The sequence below is a fragment of the Branchiostoma lanceolatum genome, chromosome 2 (assembly GCF_035083965.1).
Source record: "Branchiostoma lanceolatum isolate klBraLanc5 chromosome 2, klBraLanc5.hap2, whole genome shotgun sequence".
In the NCBI taxonomy this organism is placed as follows: Eukaryota; Metazoa; Chordata; class Leptocardii; order Amphioxiformes; family Branchiostomatidae; genus Branchiostoma; species Branchiostoma lanceolatum.
The window spans coordinates 40,002,861-40,030,230 of record NC_089723.1 but is presented as its reverse complement, the minus strand read 5'-3'; the positions used below and the strand labels follow the sequence as shown (position 1 = coordinate 40,030,230).

General features: G+C 50.4%; 1 protein-coding gene and 3 non-coding genes across 4 annotated transcripts; 2 read left to right on the top strand and 2 right to left on the bottom strand.

The window, feature by feature from the left end:
• The first annotated feature begins 1,075 nt into the window (after positions 1 to 1,075).
• On the top strand, positions 1,076 to 27,370 carry LOC136427084 (uncharacterized). Its single transcript, XM_066415802.1, has 32 exons — positions 1,076 to 1,217; positions 1,921 to 2,051; positions 3,581 to 3,740; positions 4,031 to 4,242; positions 4,769 to 4,884; positions 5,245 to 5,345; positions 5,657 to 5,814; positions 6,249 to 6,342; positions 10,082 to 10,221; positions 11,120 to 11,297; positions 11,540 to 11,708; positions 13,221 to 13,382; positions 14,107 to 14,204; positions 14,589 to 14,694; positions 15,210 to 15,355; positions 16,471 to 16,515; positions 16,880 to 16,954; positions 17,367 to 17,560; positions 17,950 to 18,064; positions 19,003 to 19,128; positions 19,313 to 19,438; positions 19,623 to 19,788; positions 20,871 to 21,051; positions 21,381 to 21,516; positions 22,232 to 22,347; positions 22,801 to 22,906; positions 23,347 to 23,477; positions 23,772 to 23,796; positions 24,288 to 24,423; positions 24,871 to 24,971; positions 25,636 to 25,736; positions 26,234 to 27,370. The coding sequence occupies exons 1-32, from the start codon at positions 1,076 to 1,078 to the stop codon at positions 26,393 to 26,395; spliced, it is 4,155 nt and encodes a 1,384-aa protein (XP_066271899.1). The 3' UTR covers positions 26,396 to 27,370.
• Positions 10,293 to 10,365, bottom strand: Trnam-cau (transfer RNA methionine (anticodon CAU)). Its single transcript has one exon. It is a non-coding gene; the product is annotated as a tRNA-Met (tRNA).
• Positions 10,703 to 10,775, top strand: Trnam-cau (transfer RNA methionine (anticodon CAU)). Its single transcript has one exon. It is a non-coding gene; the product is annotated as a tRNA-Met (tRNA).
• Trnae-uuc (transfer RNA glutamic acid (anticodon UUC)) lies at positions 15,828 to 15,899 on the bottom strand. The gene has a single exon. It is a non-coding gene; the product is annotated as a tRNA-Glu (tRNA).

The window sequence follows — 27,370 nt, the reverse complement described above, 5'->3', positions numbered from 1 at the left end:
ACGGACGAATATTATGAATTCCAGTACTGAAAAGACCTCATTAAAATGTTCATTCAGGATTTTGGTATAAAACCTGGTTTTTCAGATCTTTCCTTAGTCACTGACGAAAGATTGCGGATGCTGTCTGAAACGTCTGACTGTTTCAAAATTTTATCCAGTTGCTTGAGTAACTATTTTTTTGGCATATCAGTGAATGGTTTCATCAGGTTGGTATGTCACTGGATAACAAAGTTTTTTGTACACAACCAAGTTTTTATACCTAGCGGATATTTCGACCATCATCTGTCACCTTTCGTTGCAATATGAAGTAGAACCAGTTAGCATCGCCCTGAGGAAGTTAGTAAACAGACGGCCTACTGAACCGTCGGCTGGGTAAGATTAATGGGCCGTGTCGGTCCGGACGAAAACAACCGGGTTGAAGACAGAGTCATCGTCCGTGTAGCATACGCACCCCGCGCCTGGTGGCTAGATGGATGAATGGATAGCTCCAGCAGTCGGGTATACTTTACTTGGTGGGAAAGAACCGAAACTGTCTTTTTGATGGCAAGCGCATGAAAAAGCAGAAAAGGATTGTCTGAATTGAGTTTGAATTGTCTTTAGATATATATAGCATACATTCGAGCATAATGATTTAGGTACATGGTGCATGATGAATGTCTGTATGGAGCAGCTGTCCTGCGCACGTACCCCCTATAGGCCTAGCACACTCGTGTTGTCGCACCCGCACGTGCCCCCTATAGGCCTAGCAAACCGCACGTGTTGTCACACCAGCACGAGACAGCCTCAATGTCAGGTTCCAACCTGAGCTGGGGCACTTTCTTCTTCCCCTCTAAATTCTTCACTATTTTCACAAACTTGTCGCTCTTACTATGTTTTTGCCTCTTGTTAGAACCTATTCTCACGGCTTGGATATGACATCAATTAGTCAGCGATATTGCATCGACCGTTTCAAATGGCAGCGACGGCGTAGCACCGGCTTGAGGGTCATCTATCCCATCAATCCTCGGAAACTCGCGGTATGCACACAGGAAGCATGATGCAAGCTAGGATAAATTGGGCTGTCCTTTGCACGTGCATGCCCAGCCCGCACGGAACGTACACCGTCCTTCTGTCCTGTCAGCCTTCACGTGTTGTCGCACCCGCACGAGACAGACCCAATGTCAGGTTCCCACAGACGGTGTGTACTCGGCGGATTCGCAACAGACGACAATATACAGGTGATTCAAGACAAGACGTGACTACTACTTACAAGCCCTAGGGAAGGATAGACCATGGTCTTAGCTTTGTATGAATACAAACATGTAGGTAGCATGCTAGTCTTGTGGTTAAGGTAGACGACAAGTGATGATGTTGATGGTTAGGGTTGTTGACTTAGAATCTGGAGGTTCTGGGTGTCCTGTCAGCCTACACGTGTTGTCACACCCGCACGAAACAGCCCCAATGTCAGGTTCCCCAGACGGTGTATGTGTACTTGGCGGTTTCGCACAGGTCCGTCAGGCGTCCTGAGATACAGGACAAGACAACAGCGGCCAGGTGATCCCAGACAAGACGTGATTAATGCCCAACAGCTGTAGGGATGGGGAGATCATGGTCTCAGCTTGGTATGCATCGTACATAGGTGGCAGGTTCAGGGCTGCAATCCCTAGCGGACACCAATGTTGTGCCATTGGGAAAGGCACTTTATATCCTCACTCGACTCAGGTAAAAATGAGTACCTAACTTCAGTTAGGGACGCCCTCTCTGATGGGATGTAAAGCCGGAGGTCCCGTGTTTGAGGAGAGTCACACTTCGAGCATGTTAAAGAACCCACCACACTTATCGAAAAGAGTAGGGGTCCATCCCAGTGTGACTGGATCATATCTTACAGGTCTTACGCAACTTGTAATAAGCTAATGAGATCCCTATTTCCCCCTTCCGCAGCCCGTGTGCGCCCGGCCGTCCTGGTGTACCCTGAGAACGTCACAATAGCCTGGAAGGAGACGGCGACGTTCAAATGTCAGGCAACAGGGAACCCCCCACCCGCCATCTTCTGGTACAAGGAGGGCAGCCAGGTAATACATTTACATAACTAACCCTTACCCTAACCCTAACCCTAACCCTAACCCTAACTCTAACCCAACCCCCCATCCGCCATCTTCTGGTACAAGGAGGGCAACCAGGTACTACATTTACATAACGTAACACACGCGTCATACTTCTGACTAACCCTAGCCCTAACCCTCAACTAACCTCCCACCCGCCATCTTCTAGTACAAGGAAGGCAGCCAGGTACCGAACTTCTCATACTTCTGGCTTAAGATGGCACTGAAACAGTTTTCCACAGAAAAAAATGATATTTGTATCGTTTTACCTATATATAACGTTATATATTGCTCTTACGTTCTGTGTTTTCAAAGAAGAAAATATATGATGAAACATGTACATGCTTCAGCGCAGGGGGCGGTGGTGGGAAATACAAAAGCCTGCTCTACTTGCAATGCAAACAATTAAGGGAGTCCACATTGAATTTGGTGTGGTGTTGGTGTGGTCGTTCAAGAAAGTACAGATATAGTCGAAAGCCATTCATGATGCTTTTGAAAGCTTATAAAAAGTCCATAAGTTGGAGGAGCGTCTCTGTATGAAACAAAACGAATACGCAGAGGAAGCGGCAATCACTTCAAAGCAGATGAAATGATCTGGAACAGTTTCTGAGAAAGTCCTATTTATAACCTCAAAGCCCCAACAGTTTACAGACCTCGCGCCTGACGTTCGACCCAGTGGGGAAACGCAGTGACTCGTGGAAACTTGGCAGACACAAGATAAATGAAATGTAGGTCAGGCAGTAAATATTCAAACGGTCCACATTTCGTTCAAGGCCGACGGAAATCCAGCTACGCTCCAGATCCTGCACAAAGCCCCACTGTTGATACGTCACGAGTGTGTCTATTTTACTTACCAGATGAATCGTGCTTCCGTGTACTTGGGTCAGTACTACAGTGCTACATATCTAGGCCCTCTAAAGTCCTATAAACAGGGAGAAGAGAACTTGTTTAACATATCTATCATCAAAGCTAAAGGAATTCTAGTAGAACAGGATGAAGAGTCGTATCTACGTTAAGGAGTTCAACAGATTGTAACAAGGATTTTGGCCGAAATGTGGCCATTTTATGTAAACTCATAATATTGCGTATTGTTTAATTGTAATGTGAAGAAGCTTAGGTCCAAGGGCACCCCACTTGTATTTTCTTCATTATCAACAGCATCTATCGGCCTGTATCAGCCGGGACCAGACAAGAAGTACATATTTCACTCCACATTGCCCTATCAAGTATATTTTTTTCTACGCGTTCATATACAACTCCAGTGTCAGTAAAATTCAAACTTTACAATGCACCTGGCCTCATGGTTGCCATAGGTGGACGTCAGAAAATATTCCCTGCTTGGCTCGACAGCAATGTCCAGAAAATGTCACTTGGCTGCGGGTGAGCTTTTGAGAAAGCCGTGAAAGACTTCCATATATTGTTTGAGAGCAACATGTTGTGTCCATTTTTTTCAATAGAGCCTCAAAGAGTCTCGACATATTTCTCTTCCCGTCCTGCAGAATCTTCACTTCCCCGGTAAGACGGCAGGGCGCCTGCGCGTGACGAACAGCGGAGAGCTCGTCATCAGGCGGGTGAACAAGGAGGACCAGGGCTGGTACGTCTGCAAGGCGCTCAGCGTCTCCGGGAGCGTCAAGGGCAAGACGTACCTCAAGGTGGACGGTGAGTGGGGAAGAGAGAGGAGTGGGAGATAGTGAGAGAGAGGGCGAGAAAGGGAGATGGGGAGAGAGGGAGAGGGAGACAGAAGAGAGGGTGTTGGAAAGAGAGAGGGATAGCGAGAGAGATAGAGACACAGAGAGAGAGAGAGAGAGAGAGAGAGAGAGAGAGGGAGAGAGAGAGAGAGAGGGACGGAGGGAGGGAGAGAGTCAGAGACAGAGAGAGGGAGACGTAAACAGACGGAGAGAGACAGGGGACAAATGTAAGTGACCCCCTTTCTCTCCCCAATGTCTCAGACTCTAACCGTACTGAATGTGAGGAGGTGGAGATCCCGATGTGCGTGAATCAGCCCTACAGCCTGACCAGCTACCCGAACTTCCTGGGGCACGCCGTGCAGACGGAGGCCGCCACAGACATCCAGCGGTTCCACCCGCTCGCCAAGATGCCGTGTTCTCCCGACATCCTCAGCTTCATCTGCACGCTGTACGCGCCGCCGTGCGACAAGAAGGTAGGGGGTTAAGCCGCGGGTCCAGTGAGAGGGGGGCTTTCCGGGCCGGTTATTAGCCTGGCTTCGTTTGTTTGTTTGGGTGCCAGCCTTTTCAACTCTTGTTCGCTCTCTCTGTCACTTCCCGGGCCGAAAAGCGACCGAGAGTGCATACTTAAGCTAAGAAAAGGGCTGGCATCCAGGACAACGTGTTATAGATTACAAGCAGGTCGTTTGAACATGATGTCACTTTTTATAGCAATGTAATTTCCATGAAGTAAAATATGTTTGCGGAACATTGAACTGTCCAGCACAATGATTGTCCTTAAGCCCCTGGCACACAGCACGAAAATCGATCAGCCGACGAGTCCGCGAGCTCTAAATTACATTTTATTCAATAATATGCACGGTGCTCTCTCTCGATCAACGCGCGATATGTTGCATTCGAAAATGTTCTCTAGAGCCCTCGGACTCGTCGGGCGCGCAAGTTTGAGTGCGTGGAAACTGTCTTCACCCGTATGACACACCGTGTGCCCCGTGTCTCCCCCAGACCGCTGCCGGCGCCGCCCTGCCGCCCTGCCGGGAGTTCTGCCAGAGCAGCCGCCGGGGCTGCGAGAACCTCATGAACAAGTTCGGCTTCCAGTGGCCGAGACAGCTCGAGTGCAGGTACGGTATCTCGATTTTATTCTATATTAGTTTCTGTCATGTTCAACCAGGGTATTTTAACTCAGCGGTGTGACCACTGCATTACAGTCGGGCCCTGGGTCACAAATAACACGAAGTATCATAACGTTGAAAAGAAAACTTGTTATACAATAACGACCCCATTAGCAAATGTCGAATAAGAACAAATGTTGCGCCCATTTTTAGTAGGTGATACATCCGTACAGCGGAACGGCGTCCAGCTGTTTTGGTTTTCGTCGTAGGAAAGTATAAAATTTAGCATCATAATTATATTTCATCTGGCATAGACGTTCATACGGAGAACACGTGAAACGTACTTAGCGTGTTGTGTCGCCCCTCCAGCCACTTCCCTGAGGAGAACACGGGTCCGGGCTGCATCAGTAAGGACACTATGGTGCCTGCAGAGGTCACCGTGCTGCCGGTCATCAACAACGAGCCAGCACGTTAGTACAAACACATCTCTGCACAGAGCAGCATTGCATAATACAGTACAGCGCACATACCACTGGCATAGTGCATTACAGCAGAGCGCTACAGGTTGCATCATTATAGTAATGTTGACTGCAGAATGAGACTTACGTTGGCTGAGAATCTGATTAACTGTATGATAGATAAAAATAATTTTTGGGTTTGCTGACTTTGGTGCAACTATACCAAGTTTTCAGAGGTTGCATTACCTACGATGAAACTTGTGCCCGTCGGATTGATTTTGAATCAATGACCAAATAAACCTCTAATCCCCCCGCTTGCCCAGGTCCCCCAAAGATCGCTCCCACCTTCCCGAAGAAGCTTATCGTGGGCGCGGGGAAGGACTTCTCGCTGTTTTGCGAGGCGGACGGCAACCCCGAGCCGCGCGTTCGCTGGAGACGCCAGAACACCACCCTGTACCGGGACAACCCGCTCACGTTCAAGGTAAGTCAAGTGATTTGCAAGTTCGTGTTGAAATTCGCATGTTCGTGCCCTAATTTGCATGTTCGTGCCCTAATTTGCATGTTCATGCCCTAATTTGCATGTTCGTGCTTAAAGTTGCAGTTTCATGCCCTTATTTGCATGTTTTTGTTCTAATTTGTTCCCTAATTTCCAAGTTCGTGCCCTAAGGTTAATTGCGTGTACGTAGACTTAAAAATATACACGTGGTACAGACATAACAAATACATGTGACAAGGACAGTGATGAACATTATTGTAACAAGAAATTGATTAAAAAAGCTAGGCTGTTGACTATATCCGCAATACAAGTTTGGCCTTTCTTTTGGAAGCAGAGGAAGACGTAAAGCAACGGTTTTCTGTAATTTGTGGGTTCCGATTTTTCTGAACTTCTCATGACCTGATGATGATGATTTTTAGGAGCTGGACTACGTGGAGGAGGGGACGTACGAGTGCGTGGCGTCAAGCTACGGCTTCGCTGACGTCACCAGGGAAGTCTTCATCAACGTCCAAGGTAACGTGATGTGGAAAGTCTTTAGTTTCAGCTAAACTGACAAAAGGACTGGCGAAGAACTAAGGCGAAAAACTAACAAAGGGTAGTGGATGCTACCTGAAACGTCTGGCCATTTTCATAATCTAGCCAGTTGCTTGAGTATTTGTTACATAGTACCTGGATGTCTAAACATTTGTTGACGCAGCAAGAGGACTCTTTCTAGACCTCCTGCCAATGTGTATGAGGGAGTGGACCTTTGCACTTACGAGTGTAAAAGAACCGAACACTTATGGAGAAGAGAAGGGGGACCCGGTGTGCTTGGCAAAAACGCGAGCGGTACAGAAGACGTATTACACCAGTAGAGACTTGAAAAGCATCATGCTTCACCTCAGTCTGACCGTGTGTGTTTCCCGGCAGGTCGGCCCATCGTGCGGCTGGCGGGTTAGGGTTAGAGTCTGACCGTGTGTGTGTCCTCAGGTCGGCCCATCGTGCAGCTGGGCGGGTTAGGGTTAGAGCCTGACCGTGTGTGTGTTTCCCGGCAGGTCGGCCCATCGTGCGGCTGGGCGGGTTAGGGTTACAGTCTGACCGTGTGTGTTTCCCGGCAGGTCGGCCCATCGTGCGGCTGGGCGGGTTAGGGTTAGAGTCTGACCGTGTGTGTGTCCTCAGGTCGGCCCATCGTGCGGCTGGGCGGGTTAGGGTTAGAGTCTGACCGTGTGTGTTTCCCGGCAGGTCGGCCCATCGTGCGGCTGGGCGGGTTAGGGTTAGAGTCTGACCGTGTGTGTGTTTCCCGGCAGGTCGGCCCATCGTGCGGCTGGGCGGGTTAGGGTTAGAGTCTGACCGTGTGTGTGTTTCCCGGCAGGTCGGCCCATCGTGCGGCTGGGCGGGTTAGGGTTAGAGTCTGACCATGTGTGTCCGCAGGTCGGCCCATCGTGCGGCTGGGCGGGTTAGGGTTAGAGTCTGACCGTGTGTGTTTCCCGGCAGGTCGGCCCATCGTGCGGCTGGGCGGGTTAGGGTTAGAGCCTGACCGTGTGTGTCCTCAGGTCGGCCCATCGTGCGGCTGGGCGGGTTAGGGTTAGAGTCTGACCGTGTGTGTGTCCTCAGGTCGGCCCATCGTGCGGCTGGGCGGGTTAGGGTTAGAGTCTGACCGTCTGTGTGTGTCCTCAGGTCGGCCCATCGTGCGGCTGGGCGGGTTAGGGTTAGAGTCTGACCGTCTGTGTTTCCCGGCAGGTCGGCCCATCGTGCGGCTGGGCGGGTTAGGGTTAGAGTCTGACCGTCTGTGTGTGTCCTCAGGTCGGCCCATCGTGCGGCTGGGCGGGTTAGGGTTAGAGTCTGACCGTCTGTGTGTGTCCTCAGGTCGGCCCATCGTGCGGCTGGGCGGGTTAGGGTTAGAGCCTGACCGTCTGTGTGTGTCCTCAGGTCGGCCCATCGTGCGGCTGGGCGGGTTAGGGTTAGAGTCTGACCGTGTGTGTGTTTCCCGGAAGGTCGGCCCATCGTGCGGCTGGGCGGGTTAGGGTTAGAGTCTGACCGTGTGTGTTTCCCGGCAGGTCGGCCCATCGTGCGGCTGGGTGGGTAAGGGTTAGAGTCTGACCGTGTTTGTGTTTCCCGGCAGGTCGGCCCATCGTGCGGCTGGGCGGGTTAGGGTTAGAGTCTGACCGTGTGTGTGTTTCCCGGCAGGTCGGCCCATCGTGCGGCTGGGTGGGTAAGGGTTAGAGTCTGACCGTGTTTGTGTTTCCCGGCAGGTCGGCCCATCGTGCGGCTGGGCGGGTTAGGGTTAGAGTCTGACCGTGTGTGTTTCCCGGCAGGTCGGCCCATCGTGCGGCTGGGCGGGTTAGGGTTAGAGTCTGACCGTGTGTGTGTTTCCCGGCAGGTCGGCCCATCGTGCGGCTGGGCGGGTTAGGGTTAGAGCCTGACCGTGTGTGTGTCCTCAGGTCGGCCCATAGTTCGGCTGGGCGGGTTAGGGTTAGAGTCTGACCGTGTGTGTTTCCCGGCAGGTCGGCCCATCGTGCGGCTGGGCGGGTTAGGGTTAGAGTCTGACCGTGTGTGTGTCCTCAGGTCGGCCCATCGTGCGGCTGGGCGGGTTGGGGTTAGAGTCTGACCGTGTGTGTGTGTGTCCTCAGGTCGGCCCATCGTGCGGCTGGGCGGGTTAGGGTTAGAGTCTGACCGTGTGTGTATCCTCAGGTCAGCCCATCGTGCGGCTGGGCGGGTTAGGGTTAGAGTCTGACCGTGTGTGTCCTCAGGTCGGCCCATCGTGCGGCTGGGCGGGTTGGGGTTAGAGTCTGACCGTGTGTGTGTGTCCTCAGGTCGGCCCATCGTGCGGCTGGGCGGGTTAGGGTTAGAGTCTGACCGTGTGTGTGTGTGTCCTCAGGTCGGCCCATCGTGCGGCTGGGCGGGTTAGGGTTAGAGTCTGACCGTGTGTGTGTTTCCCGGCAGGTCGGCCCATCGTGCGGCTGGGTGGGTAAGGGTTAGAGTCTGACCGTGTTTGTGTTTCCCGGCAGGTCGGCCCATCGTGCGGCTGGGCGGGTTAGGGTTAGAGTCTGACCGTGTGTTATTATCCTCAGGTCGGCCCATCGTGCGGCTGGGCGGGTTGGGGTTAGAGTCTGACCGTGTGTGTATCCTCAGGTCAGCCCATCGTGCGGCTGGGCGGGTTAGGGTTAGAGTCTGACCGTGTGTTATTACCCTCAGGTCGGCCCATCGTGCGGCTGGGCGGGTTGGGGTTAGAGTCTGACCGTGTGTGTGTGTGTCCTCAGGTCGGCCCATCGTGCGGCTGGGCGGGTTAGGGTTAGAGTTTGACCGTGTGTGTGTGTCCTCAGGTCGGCCCATCGTGCGGCTGGGCGGGTTGGGGTTAGAGTCTGACCGTGTGTGTGTGTGTCCTCAGGTCGGCCCATCGTGCGGCTGGGCGGGTTAGGGTTAGAGTCTGACCGTGTGTGTGTTTCCCGGCAGGTCGGCCCATCGTGCGGCTGGGCGGGTTAGGGTTAGAGCCTGACCGTGTGTGTGTCCTCAGGTCGGCCCATAGTTCGGCTGGGCGGGTTAGGGTTAGAGTCTGACCGTGTGTGTTTCCCGGCAGGTCGGCCCATCGTGCGGCTGGGCGGGTTAGGGTTAGAGTCTGACCGTGTGTGTGTCCTCAGGTCGGCCCATCGTGCGGCTGGGCGGGTTAGGGTTAGAGTCTGACCGTGTGTGTGTCCTCAGGTCGGCCCATCGTGCGGCTGGGCGGGTTAGGGTTAGAGTCTGACCGTGTGTGTGTGTCCTCAGGTCGGCCCATAGTTCGGCTGGGCGGGTTAGGGTTAGAGTCTGACCGTGTGTGTGTTTCCCGGAAGGTCGGCCCATCGTGCGGCTGGGCGGGTTAGGGTTAGAGTCTGACCGTGTGTGTGTCCTCAGGTCGGCCCATCGTGCGGCTGGGCGGGTTAGGGTTAGAGTCTGACCGTGTGCGCGTGTTTCCCGGCAGGTCGGCCCATCGTGCGGCTGGGCGGGTTAGGTTAGAGTCTGACCGTCTGTGTGTCCTCAGGTCGGCCCATCGTGCGGCTGGGCGGGTTAGGGTTAGAGTCTGACCGTGTTTGTGTGTCCTCAGGTCGGCCCATCGTGCAGCTGGGCGGGTTAGGGTTAGAGTCTGATCGTGTGTGTGTTTCCCGGCAGGTCGGCCCATCGTGCGGCTGGGCGGGTTAGGGTTAGAGTCTGATCGTGTGTGTGTTTCCCGGCAGGTCGGCCCATCGTGCGGCTGGGCGGGTTAGGGTTAGAGTCTGACCGTGTGTGTGTTTCCCGGCAGGTCGGCCCATCGTGCGGCTGGGTGGCTCCTCCACCCTGATGGTGCGGGAGGGCGACACCGCCATCATGGTGTGCGAGGTTCTGGCGGACCCGTCTCCTTACGTCATGTGGGTCTGGCGGGATGAGCACGGCGGGGAAAAGGTTTGTTTACACCCCCTATACCTCTATAACTCTATACCCGTATATCATTGGTCAAAGAACATCAAAAAATCTGCCCCATGTGAGGATCGAACTCACGACCTTCAGATTATGAGACTGACGCGCTGCCTACTGCGCTAACGAGGCTGTGGGAAACACCAGGCAGCTAGCCGGACACGACTGGACCATTAGACCAACCACACCTCCTATACCACCTGCTACAACCAATCCAAACACACCCTCCTACAAACCCCTCCCACACCCCACCGACTCAATCCCTCTGTCACACAAATCCAACCATGGTCTCAGCCTCCTGACCTCTTCCAACCTTGCCCTTCCGAAAAACTTGAAGGACAAAATGACGTTACCGACCAGCTTTAGCTACGTGTCTATTTACTGCGCCTGTTCTTTATAGATAACCGTGATTGGTGAAATGGTCCAACCGTGTCCGCCTTTATTGCCTTACTTCCTGATGTTACCCACAGCCTCGTTAGCGCAGTAGGCAGCGCGTCAGTCTCATAATCTGAAGGTCGTGAGTTCGATCCTCACACGGGGCAGATTTTTTTCTCTGAACAATCTGGAATTTTGGAAGACGACAGGGCAAAAACGATAGACGATGATAAGCGAGCGTCGGTCGAGGCACATCTTCGGATCTAATAAGTAAAATCAAATTCTGCCATACTGTACTGGGTGACAACGAGATCCACTCTACGAATTTGCAGACTTGGTGTCATGTCAGTCCTGACGGCGTTCTCCGTTTTCTCCCAGGTTCTCTCGCAGAAGAAGATCTGGTTATATTACACTGAACGACCTGTGACACCTAAGCTTTGCACGTCTAGCTTCAAGCACTTTTTAGAGCTATCTAATGAGAATTCCCTCATGTTGCCACCTCCCTCCCCAGGTTCTCTCTGAGAAAGATCGGGCTGACCGCGTGAAGATCATGCGGCAGGAGCTGGACGGAGTGACCAACAGCGTGCTGACCGTCTACAACATCCGCCTGCACCAGGCAGGGGACTACGTCTGCAAGGCCACCAACTCATTCGGCTCCAACGAGCTCCTCGTCACGCTGGAGATGAAGGGTAGGCGTTTCAGCAAAAGTACTTGTCACTCATGTCCTTGCATTCACCCCCTCCAAACTCCTTCCTAGTGGATACCAACCCTGCAGCTTCGGCTATAGCTTAACAATAACAGTCCTATATGAGAATGACAGTCTCTGCCACATAGGGTCACATAGGGCACATCTGTAAGCTGACACAGTTCTGTTGAAAAGTTCTCCGGATCCGTTTTTCTTTAAATTTTCCACCTTACGGTCACCCCACAGAAAAGAAGACCCGCACCCGAGAGCCGATCTACATCCCCGCCTGCAGAGACCTGAAGTACAACCTGACAACCTACCCCAACATCCTGGGTCATAGGTCACAGGAGGAGGCCCGCCTGCACCTGCACAAGTTCATGCCGCTCCTCAACGTGCGCTGCTCGCCGGAACTCAAGTAAGAAACTCCGTAACCCTAACCTGAACCCTAACCCTTCTCAACGTGCGCTGCTCGCCGGAACTCAAGTAAGGAACTCCGTAACACTAACCTGAACTCAAGTAAGGAACTCCGTAACACTAACACTAACTCAACGTGCGCTGCTCGCCGGAACTCAAGTAAGGAACTCCGTAACCCTAACCTGAACTCAAGTAAGGAACTCCGTAACACTAACACTAACTCAACGTGCGCTGCTCGCCGGAACTCAAGTAAGGAACTCCGTAACACTAACACTAACTCAACGTGCGCTGCTCGCCGGAACTCAAGTATGGAACTCCGTAACACTAACCTGAACTCAAGTAAGGAACTCCGTAACACTAACACTAACTCAACGTGCGCTGCTCGCCGGAACTCAAGTAAGGAACTCCGTAACCCTAACCTGAACTCAATTAAGGAAGTATATATACCCCTAACACTAACCCAACGTGCACTGCTCACCAGAACTCAAGTAACTTTAAAGGAACTGGTACTTTTTGTTCCATTTCTCTTTATACTTTCGGGAAGGATTCAGCTTGGCCCTTCCTTACAGAATTTGATGTCAGTTCTTCATCGGTAAAGTCCTGCTGGGCCACAGAGTCGAACAAAAATATCTGCTCTATAGGAGGTTTAGGGAATTCAAATCTACAGATTTGGCCACCTTTATTGCATACGATGCATGGTGCTTTCAATATGCATTTGTACCTGACTAACTGTGTCAAATAAATCTTTGTCTGTCTCTGAGTTGACTAGACTCATACCTATCCACAAGAAGTAAATCTCCTCATCAGAATCTACACTCAATTTCTGTGCACCTTTCACCCGAAACAAACAGTGGATGTGAGGAGATCCTCAATGCTGGAACTCTGTCCTCGTGAAAGTTCGACTACCTCACAGATTGGTTGCGATGGAGAAAGAATGACATGTCTAAAAAACTGATTGACTCGGTACATGCGAGCGGCAGTGACGATATGATGTACTTCCTGTGTAACCTGTACGATATGACGCACTTCCTGTGTAACCTAGCTTTACGATATGACGTACTTCCTGTGCAACCTGTACGTTACGTTCCCGCCAGGTACTTCCTATGTAACCTTACGTTACGTTCCCCCCAGGTATTTCCTATGTAATCCCCATCTGTACGTTACGTTCCCGACAGGTACTTCCTGTGTAACCTGTACGTTACGTTCCCGACAGGTACTTCCTGTGTAACCTGTACGTTGCGTTCCCGGCAAGTACTTCCTGTGTAACCTGTACGTTGCGTTCCCGGCAGGTACTTCCTGTGTAACCTGTACGTTGCGTTCCCGGCAGGTACTTCCTGTGTAACCTTACGTTGCGTTCCCGGCAGGTACTTCCTGTGTAACCTTACGTTGCGTTCCCGGCAGGTACTTCCTGTGTAACCTGTACGTTGCGTTCCCGGCAGGTACTTCCTGTGTAACCTGTACGTTACGTTCCCCCAGGTACTTCCTGTGTAACCTTACGTTACGTTCCCGGCAGGTACTTCCTGTGTAACCTGTACACGCCGCCGTACGACGCTGAGAGCAGCGCCCGGGCCGTCATTCCGCCGTGCCGCCCGCTCTGCGAGACCAGCCGGTCCGACTGCGCCCGGCTCATGAACAAGTTCGGCTTCCCCTGGCCCGAACAACTCGACTGCTCCAGGTTAGTCTCCTTTCATTGAACCACCGACTTGTATGTTATGCTTATCTTGGTTTCTTATCAAGGTCGACGACGAGCATCTCGACTACTTTGTGAGGCCCTTGGCGCTCTTTTTCTCGCAGCTCTATTTTTTCAACTCATTTGTACGTTCTGTTTAACACAGCTCATCTCCAGTTTTGCATATATTTTCAATTCTGATCGTGTTTGTGCATCCCGCTCCTAGATGACTGGGATGATGTAACATTTCTTGAAGTAGCTTTTAAGATGGTCTTTGTAGCGTAGTCGTGGACATTTTGTTTATACTAGTCATTGTTACATTGCCATGTCCCCCAGGCCCTCTGTTTACGTTGACATGTTCCCCAAGGTTCCCCCTGTTTACATTGACATGTCCCCCCAGGTTCCCCCTGTTTACACTGACATGTTCCCCCAGGTTCCCCCTGTTTACACTGACATGTTCCCCCAGGTTCCCCCTGTTTATATTGACATGTTCCCCCAGGTTCCCCCTGTTTACACTGACATGTTCCCCCAGGTTCCCCCTGTTTACATTGACATGTTCCCCCATATTCCCCCTGTTTACACTGACATGTTCCCCCAGGTTCCCCCTGTTTACACTGACATGTTCCCCCAGGTTCCCCCTGTTTACATTGCCATGTTCCCCCAGGTTCCCCCTGTTTACACTGACATGTTCCCCCAGGTTCCCCCTGTTTACACTGATATGTTCCCCCAGGTTCCCCCTGCCGGGCGGCAGTGAGCGGTGCATCAACAGGGACCGGCTGGTGGCCTCCACCGCGGTGGCCGCGCCTCCACTCACGGTGCAGGTCAAAGGTGCGCAAACCTAGCATAGCTCTGTAACCTCCCCAATCTCCAAGCAGATGTGAGGATCCGGCTCGTTCTCAGGGTCTTACGCCAGCTGTTATTTTTTTGCAACAATTGTACTCCTTGGAAGAGGTGAACCGTGCAAAATATATAGTGACTTAGAGAAAAGAGTCATATAAAAGACGTCGTCACTATGAAAGACATAAAAAGAGAACGAGCCGGAGTTTATGTTCACATAGTCGATTTTTGTACCATACTCGTGCACCCTACTCTTGATCTTGAAGCGTCGAAGCTTCCCATTTTGGGATCTTATCCATGCATGTTAATCCCCATAACGGCATACGCAAAATACTGTGTTCTGCTACCCTAACTTGTCCGTGTCTGTGTCCGCAGCCCCTCCCACCATCCAGGCGACGTTTGGCGACTACATCCACGCGCGGTCCGGACAGACCTTCCACCTGGACTGCATCGCTGAAGGAAACCCCAAGCCCTCTGTCATGTAAGCCTAATTATTAGTAGATATTCTACGTGTATTTGTAAGGTAACTGTTCTATTTGAGGGCGATTACAATGCTTCTAGAACGTCAAGATAAAGCGCAGCATTTTTGGAAAGTATCAAATATCATTTATGAATAATTACAGAGATTTGAGAACATCTTGTTACACGAGTAATTACAACAACAACCAAGTGACTTGGAATGGATTACAGATAGATTCCCCAAAACATTTTGTGAAGATATTAGACACTTCACTTGTATATGTATATAGAACACCAGACTTACTGCTAGTAGCATCTAGTCAAAACAAAGTATGCAACACTTAGGTGTTCTTTCGGGGTCTCTTCGCTTTGTATGGAGTAGAATACTACTACGAAAGTTTTGTAATGGTCAAGGTAAAATACAAGTATTTCGGTGAATACTCACATACAATAAAGTCAAAACTAGCCTCTGCTTTAAGACGCTTTTGTATTCTTTACACTTGTAAAAACAACCTTGCTTCTCTTTGGTTTCTCCAGGTGGAGACGGAAGGGCACGGCCGAATACTTAAAGAACCCGCTGGCCTTCTCCAAGGTGGACTACACGGCCGAGGGCTCGTACGAGTGCGTCGCGTCCAGCGCGCACTTCCCGGAGACCGTCAAGGAGACATACATCGACGTGAAAGGTACAGGAATCTCAACTGTGTTCTTAAAGTAAATAGATAAATATGATAAATAAAAAATCAAAATTGATAAATTAAATGAATGAAAAAGGAAATTGTTACACTGTAAGTTAAGAGAAAATGATAGGAGAATGGAATAGAAACATTTTAGCTTTTCTAAGATGCATTTTTCACATTCCTCAGCATGTAGAGATATAAATTTCGACATAAAAGCCTAGAATATTCTTAGATAGAAATCGAAAAATTACCAAGGGTGTAATAACAACTAAAGACACATAATGTCATGGGAACAATTAGCAACCTCGCCTTACCTGAAATTACAGGGAATGATAGACGGCTTTTGATCCCGCGGCAGATTATTTTGCTCAGAGATAAACAAAGATACGATAACATGATAACGTAAATCTGGTATGAAAAGAAGCTTAGTTGGTAACCTAAATATAAATTTAGTATATGAAGGAAAAAAAAGTACTTCTTCCCATGCCGGGAATCGAACCCGGGCCACGTGGGTGAAAGCCACGGATCCTAACCACTAGACCACATGGGAGCTGGGTGAGCGACGAGGTTTCCTTATGCCCCATATTTTTTAAAATTATTTCGCTTGGATATTTTGAAAATGACAATACCGTAGAAAAATAAAGATGGCTGGTGAAATTTAGTAACATTACAGTTCACAATGGTATAGAATATTTATAAATAATTTGCTTTACGAGGGCTGCATTTAGATTACTACCTCACAGGACTGTCCATTAATCTAGGTGCCTTTGCGTAACGTTTGCATAACGGTATATGATATCAACGTTATGTGACGCGCGCGTACGATCACTTACATAAGGAAGTATTTCTTATTGCAGGGTCAACGCTACAATATACAAGGATTGTTGTTATACCTTATCAAAACATGTAACTTTAATTTGGCAGGAGTAACACATTCATCTGAAGGAGATTCTTAATATGTCTTCAATAGATGAATTGAAACATTGTGGATGAGCAGGAGGGTTATCCTCCAGAATTGATCATTACTAATCAATGGCATAACTAATAATTTTCCTTCGCCCCATCGGAAAAGATTTTAAAGTTATCGTTGTTTGACACATCAATGTGCCTGTAAACGCCAGGTGCACAAGAGGTGGACTGGGAAGCTCCCTACGGTGGACTGTCGGGTACTGGGGACCTGGGGTGGGATACATCTCGGTGTTCACCTATTTGTTATCGGGTCCCGGATTGGTTTTAAGTCGGAGTTAAAGTCAACGAGGGGCCCGTCCGTGCAGAAAAATAGCCCGGTAGCCACATGTGCACAGGGTGTCCCACGGGCCCACGAGAGTGAAAAAACCCCACATGAACTACCCGACGGGGCCCCTTGTTGCAATTGTGACCGAAGCAGAAGTTTTTGATAGATTATTTTATTCTTAACGCCAGGTGCGTCTGAGGGTTCCAGCGTGTCGCTAACCTGCCGGGTTACAGCGGACCCCCCGACATGGTTCTCTAGTGTTAGGGTTAATGTTTCTATCACTCTGTTAACGCCAGGCGCGCCTGAGGTGGACCGGGAAGGCCCCCACACCGTGCGGGCGCGGGTTGGCTCCAGCGTGACGCTAACCTGCCGTGTGACGGCGCCCCCCCCCCATGGACTACCCGACACGGTTCTCTAGTGTTAGGGGTAACATTTTTGAAACATTTTTCTTTTAACGAACGTCAGGCGCGCCTGAGGTTGACCGGGAAGGCCCCCACACCGTGCGGGCGCGGGCTGGCTCCAGCGTGTCGCTAACCTGCCGGGTGACGTCAGACCCCCCTGCGGAGTACCCGGCATGGTTCTCTAGTGTTAGGGTTAATGTTTCTATCATTCTGTTAACGCCAGGAGCACCCGAGGTGGACCGGGAAGGCCCCCACACCGTCCGGGCACGGGAGGGCTCCTCCGTGACGTTAACCTGCCGGGTTACAGCGGACCCGCCCGCGGACTACCCGGCATGGTTCCCTAGGGTTTGGGTTAATGTTTATATTATTCTGTTAACGCCAGGCGCGCCTGAGGTGGACCGGGAAGGTCCCCACACCGTCCGAGCGCGGGAGGGCTCCTCCGTGACGCTAACCTGCCGGGTGACGTCAGACCCCCCAGCGGAGTACCCAGCATGGTTCTCTAACGGCCGCGAGGTCAGACCGGAGGACGGCGGGCTGCAGGGCTGGGAGGTCATCTACGAGACCGACCATGGGAAGGTGAGTGGGTATGGGTTTTGTTTGATACGTATAACCGGTACAGTACCGGACGGCAAGGTCTGATCCACTCAAGCACCTTTCGACAGCCATAAGACCAACTTGCCACTTTTTTTAAAGATCGATGAGCTTTAAAGAGATGATTCTCCGGGGATGGAACAGAAAGTATTGAACAGTTATAGAGATCCCAAGATTGTATTCAAAATGGGGCCGAAAAGCTCGCGGCTTACATTGTCTTAGGAAGGTGCAATTTTTCCGTCCCACTATCCTTCTTTATTTTTTTTCGTTGCATAACATCTTATTACATGTATTAACGTATCTGCATAAAAAAATTCGTGGTAATTTGTACCCAGGCCTTGTTATAATAGACCGACTCACCTTTTCCATCTCAGACGAGAACTACGCTTTTCTTCGGGAATGTGACCCGCGCGCACGCCGCCGTCTACACGTGCAGGGCCAGCAACAAGTTCGGGTACGCCGAGCAGACCTTCGACATGCGGGTCCATGGTAAGGCTGTAGAACAGAGCAGTGCCCGCTCTGGGTGGGACAGTAGCCAGAGCTGCTGAAACGGTACTTCAAAGTTTTGGCTTTGTTTAGTGACATCTATGTATGGTTTTAAACAAATTATCCACACCAGTATCCCGTTGACACACTTGCAATTGAAGATAACATTGTCAGTGAAAGCACCCGACGAAAGCGTAAACAGAAAGACATGAAAAATCAATTACATAACATAGTCTGTAGATAGTTAAGCATCACAGAACAGGAATACAACTCGCTTAGTCTTTTTCTGAGCCCTCACACACACACACACACACACACACACACACACACACACACACACACACACACACACACACATAGACACATACACGTACGCACGCACAGCTTTACCATTTCACTGCAGAAATCCTCCCTTGTTTTGCCGCAGAACGCAGCCGCCGGTGCGACGAGCTGACCGTCCCTCTGTGCTAGGGCCTGCTCTACAACTCCACCAAAATATGGACAACACTTTCCTTATTTAACACGCGCCCATACGCACTCACGTGAGTGGCATCCCGTGGCGTAGTGGTTAGAACATTGGACTGTCAAACAAGGAGACTCGGGTTCAATCCCGGCTTTCCCCCAGACATGTCTGGACATGCGTCTCGATGTTGTGCCCTTGGGAAAGGCACTTTACACGACTTTCCTCACTCCACCCAGGTGTAGAAATGGGTACCTGACTTCGGTTGGGGAGGTAAAAGGCGGTGGAAGGAGAGGGATGGGCTCCGCCTTCCAATACCGTGCCCTAGACACGGTGGGTAAAAACCCACTGCTCCAACGGCCCCAAAAGGGCTATGGTACCTTTACCTTTTTACCATACGCACTCACGTATGCACGCTAGCACACACACGAACGTACATGCTTGCTGTTTCGCTATGAAATCCTCCCGTGTTTCGCTGCAGACCGCAGCCGCCGGTGCGACGAGCTGACCGTCCCTCTGTGCCAGGGCCTGCCCTACAACTCCACCCGCCTGCCCAACGGGCTCGGACATACACATACATACACACAGGTTTACTATGTCGCTACATGTATGTCCATCCCTCGTGTTTTCCCCAGACCGCAGCCGCCGGTGCGACGAGCTGACCGTCCCTCTGTGCCAGGGCCTGCCCTACAACTCCACCCGCCTGCCCAACGGGCTCGGCCATACACATACATACACACAGGTTTACTATGTCGCTACATCTATGTAAATCCTCCCGTGTTTCGCTGTAGACCGCAGCCGGCGGTGCGACGAGCTGACCGTCCCTCTGTGCCAGGGCCTGCCCTACAACTCCACCCGCCTGCCCAACGGGCTCGGACATACACATACATACACACAGGTTTACTATGTCGCTACATGTATGTCCATCCCTCGTGTTTTCCCCAGACCGCAGCCGCCGGTGCGACGAGCTGACCGTCCCTCTGTGCCAGGGCCTGCCCTACAACTCCACCCGCCTGCCCAACGGGCTCGGCCATACACATACATACACACAGGTTTACTATGTCGCTACATCTATGTAAATCCTCCCGTGTTTCGCTGTAGACCGCAGCCGGCGGTGCGACGAGCTGACGGTCCCTCTGTGCCAGGGCCTGCCCTACAACTCCACCCGCCTGCCCAACGGGCTCGGCCACGCGACGCAGGAGGAGGTCGGGCGGGAGCTGCACCAGTTCTGGCCGCTGGTGGAGATTGAGTGCTCGCCATTCTTCAGGTGAACAACTGGTCCTTTTAATGGCGAGTAATGTGTGAGAGCGAGCGAGTGAGTGAGTGTGTGAGTGTGTGCAGTGTGCGTATTCTCCAAGCACAGGTTTCGATCGAGAGGTGTAGTTTTGTCCGGGATTTTAACGTTCCTCTCCTCTCACTGAGAGGAGAGGAACGTTAAAATCCCGGACAAAACTACCCCTCTCGATCGAAGCCTCTGCTTGGAGAATACAGTGTGCGTGGGTGAGCGATAAAGAGTGAGTAAGTAAGTGAGTTAGCACCCTGTGCGCCCTTACGTGCCAAGAGGACGGCCTTGTGAAGTTTTGTACGTCCCTCCGTGCTGGTTAAGTGCTAAAACCAGTTATTATTGTCTATAGGAGTTTCTTGTACGCGTTGTGCGTCCCCCATGCTGGTAAATCAGTTATTCATGTCCACAGAAGTTTCCTGTGTACGCCGTACGCCCTTTTTGTTATCATTAGTTATTTCCACTGAGGTCATGGGTCATGAGTGAGTGAGTGAGTTATTTCCGTTGTTCCCAGGGAGCTCCTGTGTACGTTGTACGCCCCGCCGTGCCGAGAGGACGCCCCTGGTTAAGTGTTAACACTTCTCTGTTCCCAGGGAGGTCCTGTGCACGCTGTACGCCCCGCCGTGCCGTGAGGACGCCCCTGGTTAAGTGTTAACACTTCTCTGTTCCCAGGGAGTTCCTGTGCACGCTGTACGCCCCTCCGTGCCGTCAGGACGCCCCTGGTTAAGTGTTAACACTTCTCTGTTCCCAGGGAGCTCCTGTGCACGTTGTACGCCCCTCCGTGCCGTGAGGACGCCCCTGGTTAAGTGTTAACCCTTCTCTGTTCCCAGGGAGTTCCTGTGTACGCTGTACGCCCCTCCGTGCCGTCAGGACGCCCCTGGTTAAGTGTTAACACTTCTCTGTTCCCAGGGAGCTCCTGTGCACGTTGTACGCCCCTCCGTGCCGTGAGGACGCCCCTGGTTAAGTGTTAACGCTTCTCTGTTCCCAGGGAGTTCCTGTGCACGTTGTACGCCCCTCCGTGCCGTCAGGACGCCCCTGGTTAAGTGTTAACACTTCTCTGTTCCCAGGGAGTTCCTGTGCACGCTGTACGCCCCTCCGTGCCGTGAGGACGCCCCCGACGCCGTCCCGCCGTGCAGGGAGATGTGCGAGAGCAGCTACAGCGGCTGCGCAGTCCTCATGACGCAGTACGGCTTCAAATGGCCTGACGTCATGAACTGCTCACGCTTCCCGTCCTACTACGACGTCCAGGTTTGACACAACTACTTTCCCGTTCTTAGTACAAATGTTGAACGACAGCTGGTCTTGTTTGTCAGTGTAGGTTAATATAGACACCAGGGATTATGATAATGTCTCTTCGTCTTACCGCTCGCCTGCTCAAATCACGCGCGCTCGCGCCAAGTTGTGTTCTAGCGAGAGCAAATTTAAATTGACGCCGAAGTTTGGAAAGGGGTCTATTCAGCCCCTTTGTGGCTGACATGGTAAGGTATTTGGATGTGATTTTATTGTGAATTGTCAAAAACCTGTCATTCATTCATTCATTCATTCATTCATTCATTCATTCATTCATCCACGCACAGCAGGAGTGCACAGGGTGGGCCCCGGACCTGGACTGGACGCCGATCCCCGACACCTCCGAGCCGTCGGAGTCCATCATCAACGCTGTGCAGGAGGACCAGGAGGAAGCAGTCAACGTCGAGCAGTATGCCTTATTAGGTAATGGCCAACGTCGAGCAGTATGCCTTATTAGGTAACAGTCAACGTCGAGTAGTATGCCTTATTAGGTAATAGCCAACGAGCAGCAGTATGCCTTATTAGGTAACAGTCAACGTCGAGCAGTATGCCTTATTAGGTAACAGCCAACGTCGAGCAGTATGCCTTATTAGGTAACAGCCAACGTCGAGCAGTATGCCTTATTAGGTAACAGTCAACGTCGAGCAGTATGCCTTATTAGGTAACAGTCAACGTCGAGCAGTATGCCTTATTAGGTAATAGCCAAAGTTGAGCAGTATGCCTTATTAGGTAACAGTCAACGTCGAGCAGTATGCCTTATTAGGTAACAGTCAACGTCGAGAAGTATGCCTTATTAGGTAACAGTCAACGTCGAGCAGTATGCCTTATTAGGTAACAGTCAACGTCGAGCAGTATGCCTTATTAGGTAACAGCCAACGTCGAGCAGTATGCCTTATTAGGTAACAGCCAACGTCGAGCAGTATGCCTTATTAGGTAACAGCCAACGTCGAGCAGTATGCCTTATTAGGTAACAGCCAACGTCGAGCAGTATGCCTTATTAGGTAAATGTCCTGACGAGCCATTATGTGATAATATTTAAGTATATAATCTGGTTCAAGCTGAGGTCTGGGGCATAAACCGCAGAGAATAATTACTTCCTCTGGCGTCAATGTAGCGTTCTGATTTCCTTTTACCGTAGGACGAGCCTTACCGACCTGCGAGCAGCTGGAGGACTGTAATCTGGACTGCGAGTACGGCCCGAAGTTTGACGAGAACCAGTGCCCGATCTGCGAGTGCGGCGACAACCCCTGCAAGGTACGGATCATGTCTTCAACTCGCACCATAAAAAATAACGCGGTTTGCGAAACATGACACATGTTTTGAGACTATCTACTCCTGTATCCGGTCATACCTGACCTGCTGCTCGTACATGCCAAGCAAGGTCCCTGGCGCACCGGCCAGCGACCCTCCCTTCTCGCTGCAAAAGCGCCGGCCAGCCGTCAGCCAATCACACACTCCCCTCCTCTTGATTGAGGGAAAGTTACCAGCCAATCATGTTGCTTCTTGACTGTAGTCGACGACGCGATTGGCTCGTGACGGCTAGCCAGCGCTAACGCAATGAGAATTTCAGGTCGCAGGCCGGTACGCCAAGGCTGTTGCTTGACGATTACAAGTGAGGGGCCTGGCATGGGAGGACACGCCCCTGAGGCGTCACCAATAAAGGATATCTGTCCATTTAAACCTCGTGTGCGTTTGGTTTCCCGCCAGGAGACGAGTTGTGGGGAGTACGAGGTGTGTGCCCTCCAGCCCATCCAGTGCCTCCGGCCGCCATGCTCCCCGCTGCCGTACTGCAAGCCTGTCCCGTTCAGCACAAGTAAGCAACCGTCAAGCCTATCACATGGCATAACACATAAATAAGCAAGACTTTTGTTACTTCTCACTCCCGCCAAAACCCCACCTAGACGGATTATAGATATTTACCTTAAAACGTTGTCGAACCAAACCAATCTGAAGTAATTCAAGAAGTGGACGAAAAGGCGACGCCTATCGACGGAAATATAAACCACAGCTAGGAGGAGGGATAGTATCATAACAATGACCACTAATAAGCTGGTTTACGGGTTAAAATGTGCATGCACAACGAGATGCATTGTGGGTAATAAGACACCTCTGGGCATGTTTTAAGCATTCTATAGACAATAACTTTTCACAGGTTATGGGCATTTACTTTTGACATATTGCCCTCAATGCATCTCGCTGCGTATGCACAGTTGAAACCGTGAAACGGCTTATTGTCCTTTCTCGACTCTCCAGACGCCGAAAGGCAGATTATCCACTGGCTGGACCTGGAGCCGGCCAGTAAGGGGCCGGACTCGGTGGACCAATTGGAGCGGTTCTTACAAATGCTGGAGGAGAAAAACGCCACGATTCTACACGCGATGAAGGTGGGGTGCCTGTCTTACCGCCTGTGATTCGCTGATGTGTTTGATCCTATATCTAAAATTTGTATTTCAAAGGTAGTTCGGTTTCATGAAGTGCAAATACGTAGCGTGATATGGTGAGTAATATTTCAAACTTGATGACCCTTGGGCATTCTTCATGTATCGGGACAGGCCTTCAACTTTGACATATTACCCACTGTGCATCACGCTGCACATACGCACTTCAAGCAGTGAATTAGCTTATTCTCCGGAAAACAACCCTCGGAATTATCATGACCTTCACTTTTGTTCTTTCAGATCCCTTCGTCATCATTCATGGCAAGTACGTATTTGTTTTTAAACTGTGATTTGAGTGATTACAGAATATCTTAAGATTGGATAAAAGATTGTTTTTATTGTGGTATTGTTGTGCCAGTAACTCTGGGGTTAAATCATCGTAACCATCTCCACGAAATTCAGCGTTTCGGTCTGACAATGCGTCTGCCAAGTACTATCATTACCCTCTCATGCCAGACACCGGCGTAGCGGCCTGCGATCCGTCCTTCTCCCTGCGTCAGCAGTCAACCAATCAGATACTCCCCCTCCTGTTGTAAGAAGGAAAGTTACCAGCCAATCACGTCGCCTCTTGGCCATTGACAGCAGCGTGATTGGCTGGCAACTCTCCCTCCAACAAGGATGTATCGCTGCGAGAATGGCGGGTCGCTAGCCGGTACGCCATGGTCGCTGCCTGAGATACACAAGCGGTGGGCGCGGCATGGGAGGATAACTAGTAAATCTGCCATTTACACACGTACTTTTCACATCCTTTCACAGTTGTGCAGGTGGACTCGGCCTCCACTGTTGACGTGGTGACGGCGCTGGACCAGGCGCAGGACGGGCTGATGGCGTCGGTCCGCAGCACGCTCGTCGTGCCGTACGAGAACTACTGGCAGGAGGTCTTCGGATTCAGGTATTTTCTATTTCTTTATCTTTATCTTTATTTTATCTTATTTTTATTAGAATTGCAACAAGGCAATACAATGGTGAGCCCAGGCAACATCGGTGATATCGGGTGCCATCTTACATTCATCAGTTCAACATTGACCTATGAGTTACCTATGGTTACACATGCCCGATTTAGCACTGTTCAAGAACTTGCCATACATTGTTCCGATACAATTTATCTATTTATTTCAGTTCATCACAACGTAAAAGGGAGGGCAATACAGGTGCATGCGCTCCTTTACAATTTATTGCCCTCTCACACAATAAAAACAACACCAAAAGTACCACACATTACAGGTATTGTGCAATAAAGTTTGGTCGATTGATTGATTGAATGAATGGGTGACTGGTTGATCGATCTATTGATTGATTGTTTGGTTGATCGATTGATTGACTGATTGACTGATTGCAGGGACCAGCCGCTTGAGGAGGACCACGAGGAGCTGATCTCCACCAGCACGGACACCGAGACCTCCTGGCACTACTTCGTGGACTTCATCCTCAAACGCACAGGTCACAAACTCTTCAGTTTTAATGTCTGACAGCGTCAAGGTGAAGCACCTGTCACACAACGTGAAAATTGAGCTCTAAATGACATTTTCGGCAATAACACATAATTCTCAAACGCACAGGTCAGGAGCACTTCCATGTACACTTGTGGAGACATTCAAAGCCCCTGTCACACAACACTCAAGCCGACAACCCTGTGAGCTCTACAAATGATCTTTTCGGCTGTTCTACTTCGTGTGGACTTCATCCTGAAACTCACAGGATGACTCTTCTATGCGCATCGAACTCCTAACACAACACTAAAATCGATCAGGCGACGAGTCTGTGAGATCTAAATGTCATTTTCGGCAGGTCCCCTATGTCCGTCAAACGTGATAGGGTACATCTTTAGGCGAAACAACACGCGCGACCCTGTATATAGCTATCCAGTTTAATATCGTGTGTCATTCTTGCGAGAAAAGATACGACCGAAGCTCGTCGACTGTATGACAGGGGCTTAAGGACATCATTACAACTGGAGGCTAACATTATATAAGACCAGTTTTTAGAAGATTTACTAATTGCAGAAACGCTTGCTTACTGAGGGTCGTATGGCATAAGTCACCATACATTCCTAATCCAAGCTATCTCTTTTTTCTAATCATTTTGGGTTGCCCTATGTTTTCAGACATGCCGTCGGGCCGGTTACGGGACCAGCTGCGGATGGTGAAGACGCTGACTCAGGACGGGGTGCTGCTGGGGAACTACAAGAACGTCGGCAGTAACGAGGTCAGAGTCATTTCTATATTTCACCGCCTGATTATACATGACAGAGATGAATAAAACAAATAAACCCTAACCCTTTGCGTCAACTGCAAGAACGACGGCAGTAACGAGATTGAAGTAATTTCTGTTCTGTAGTATATTTCACCCTAACCCAACTTAACCTACCCTAACCTTAGCAACTACAAGGACGTCGACTGTAACTAGGTGAACGTCATATCTGTTATATCTTTCCCCGCGTTGCCGTCACCTAACCCTATCCAACCCTAATACTGACCGTACTTCGCACTGCAGTTAGGTGTCGCTGCTGTAGTGTCAAAAATGCGGTCCCAAATGTGACCAGTTTTTCGTATCATATTTGATTGTTCATGAAAGTTACCCAGTGACTTACCAACCTGATGAAACTAACCAACCTGATGAAACTATTACCAGGTATTGTTTTAAATACATAAAAAGGACATCCTTCCATGTCTTGATCATCCCCAAAATCCCCCCCCCCCCAGGTTCGGTGGATGATGCGCATTCCGGGGCCGCTCAGCCTGGAGAAGGTGCTGCTGAGGCTTCCCGTGGTGCAACACTTCCGGAATGACGTGGAGGTCAAGGTCAGCAGCTACGTGCCGCTCGCGGAGTACAAGGGCGCGCTGCAGGCGGCGCGGCGGCCGTAACCTGGCAACCGTAACCTGGCAACCGCAACCTGGCAACGAAGGGCCTGGTCACAAGCGTCGTACGATCGTCGTGCGACTGCAAACTGATCAGAGCATTCTTGTAATAGTCGTGTTTGTCACGTACAACATTCAGCCGTCTTGCTACCGAAATGACTGTTTGACATCATTCTCGGCCGTTGGCTACCCACAATAGATCTCGCTACGCATGTAGTTGGCATAATGAACAGGCTTATTTTATGAGAACTCCAATCAGTAGTAAATGTTTCATCTTTGCGACGACTACATTTAGATATGCTGGGAGGTGTTGTTAATGACTGTAATCCCCACGATCGGAAGGAATCACTTATGGCTATCACGGGCCGGCTATCGCATATCTATATATCATTTATTGATAAATGGAAAGCTGTCCACGTGATGAGGTACTGTAAACCTTCAATGGGCGCTGGACGTGGCTAACGGCTGTTTCCACTCTCTATCCTTAGACATAGGAACTGAGACTTGCATAAATAAAGGTCAAAGTTCACCGTTTTGCGATGGCCAGTTACAGACCAGGAACGTACCGTGGCATTGTGGGAATCTTTAAGTAGATGTATGGTGGAAAATTGTAACATTTACTGGCTGAAGGGCTGCAGCCGTTACATGCAGCCCGTCAGCCAGCACACGTTACAGCCCTCCACCCGACATCTGCTTGGAGATTAGTATTGCGATGAATGTATAGGACAGATTGTGCAGTTCAACACGTGATCTTCATTGATGTGTTAGAAAAGTGTATCAATTTAAAGTAAGCCTTTTGTACGAGATTCATTTTAATTAACTTATGTTTCCTTTTCGGGTAATGTTGCCTTACAATGATATTTATTATTAGTTTTTTGCACTTAACTTATTAAGATTTTATTAAAAGTCGAAGACACGATATGTAAGAGATGAGTCTAGATCTTTAACTAACTGTCGATCAAATTGTAACAGTTTTTTGTA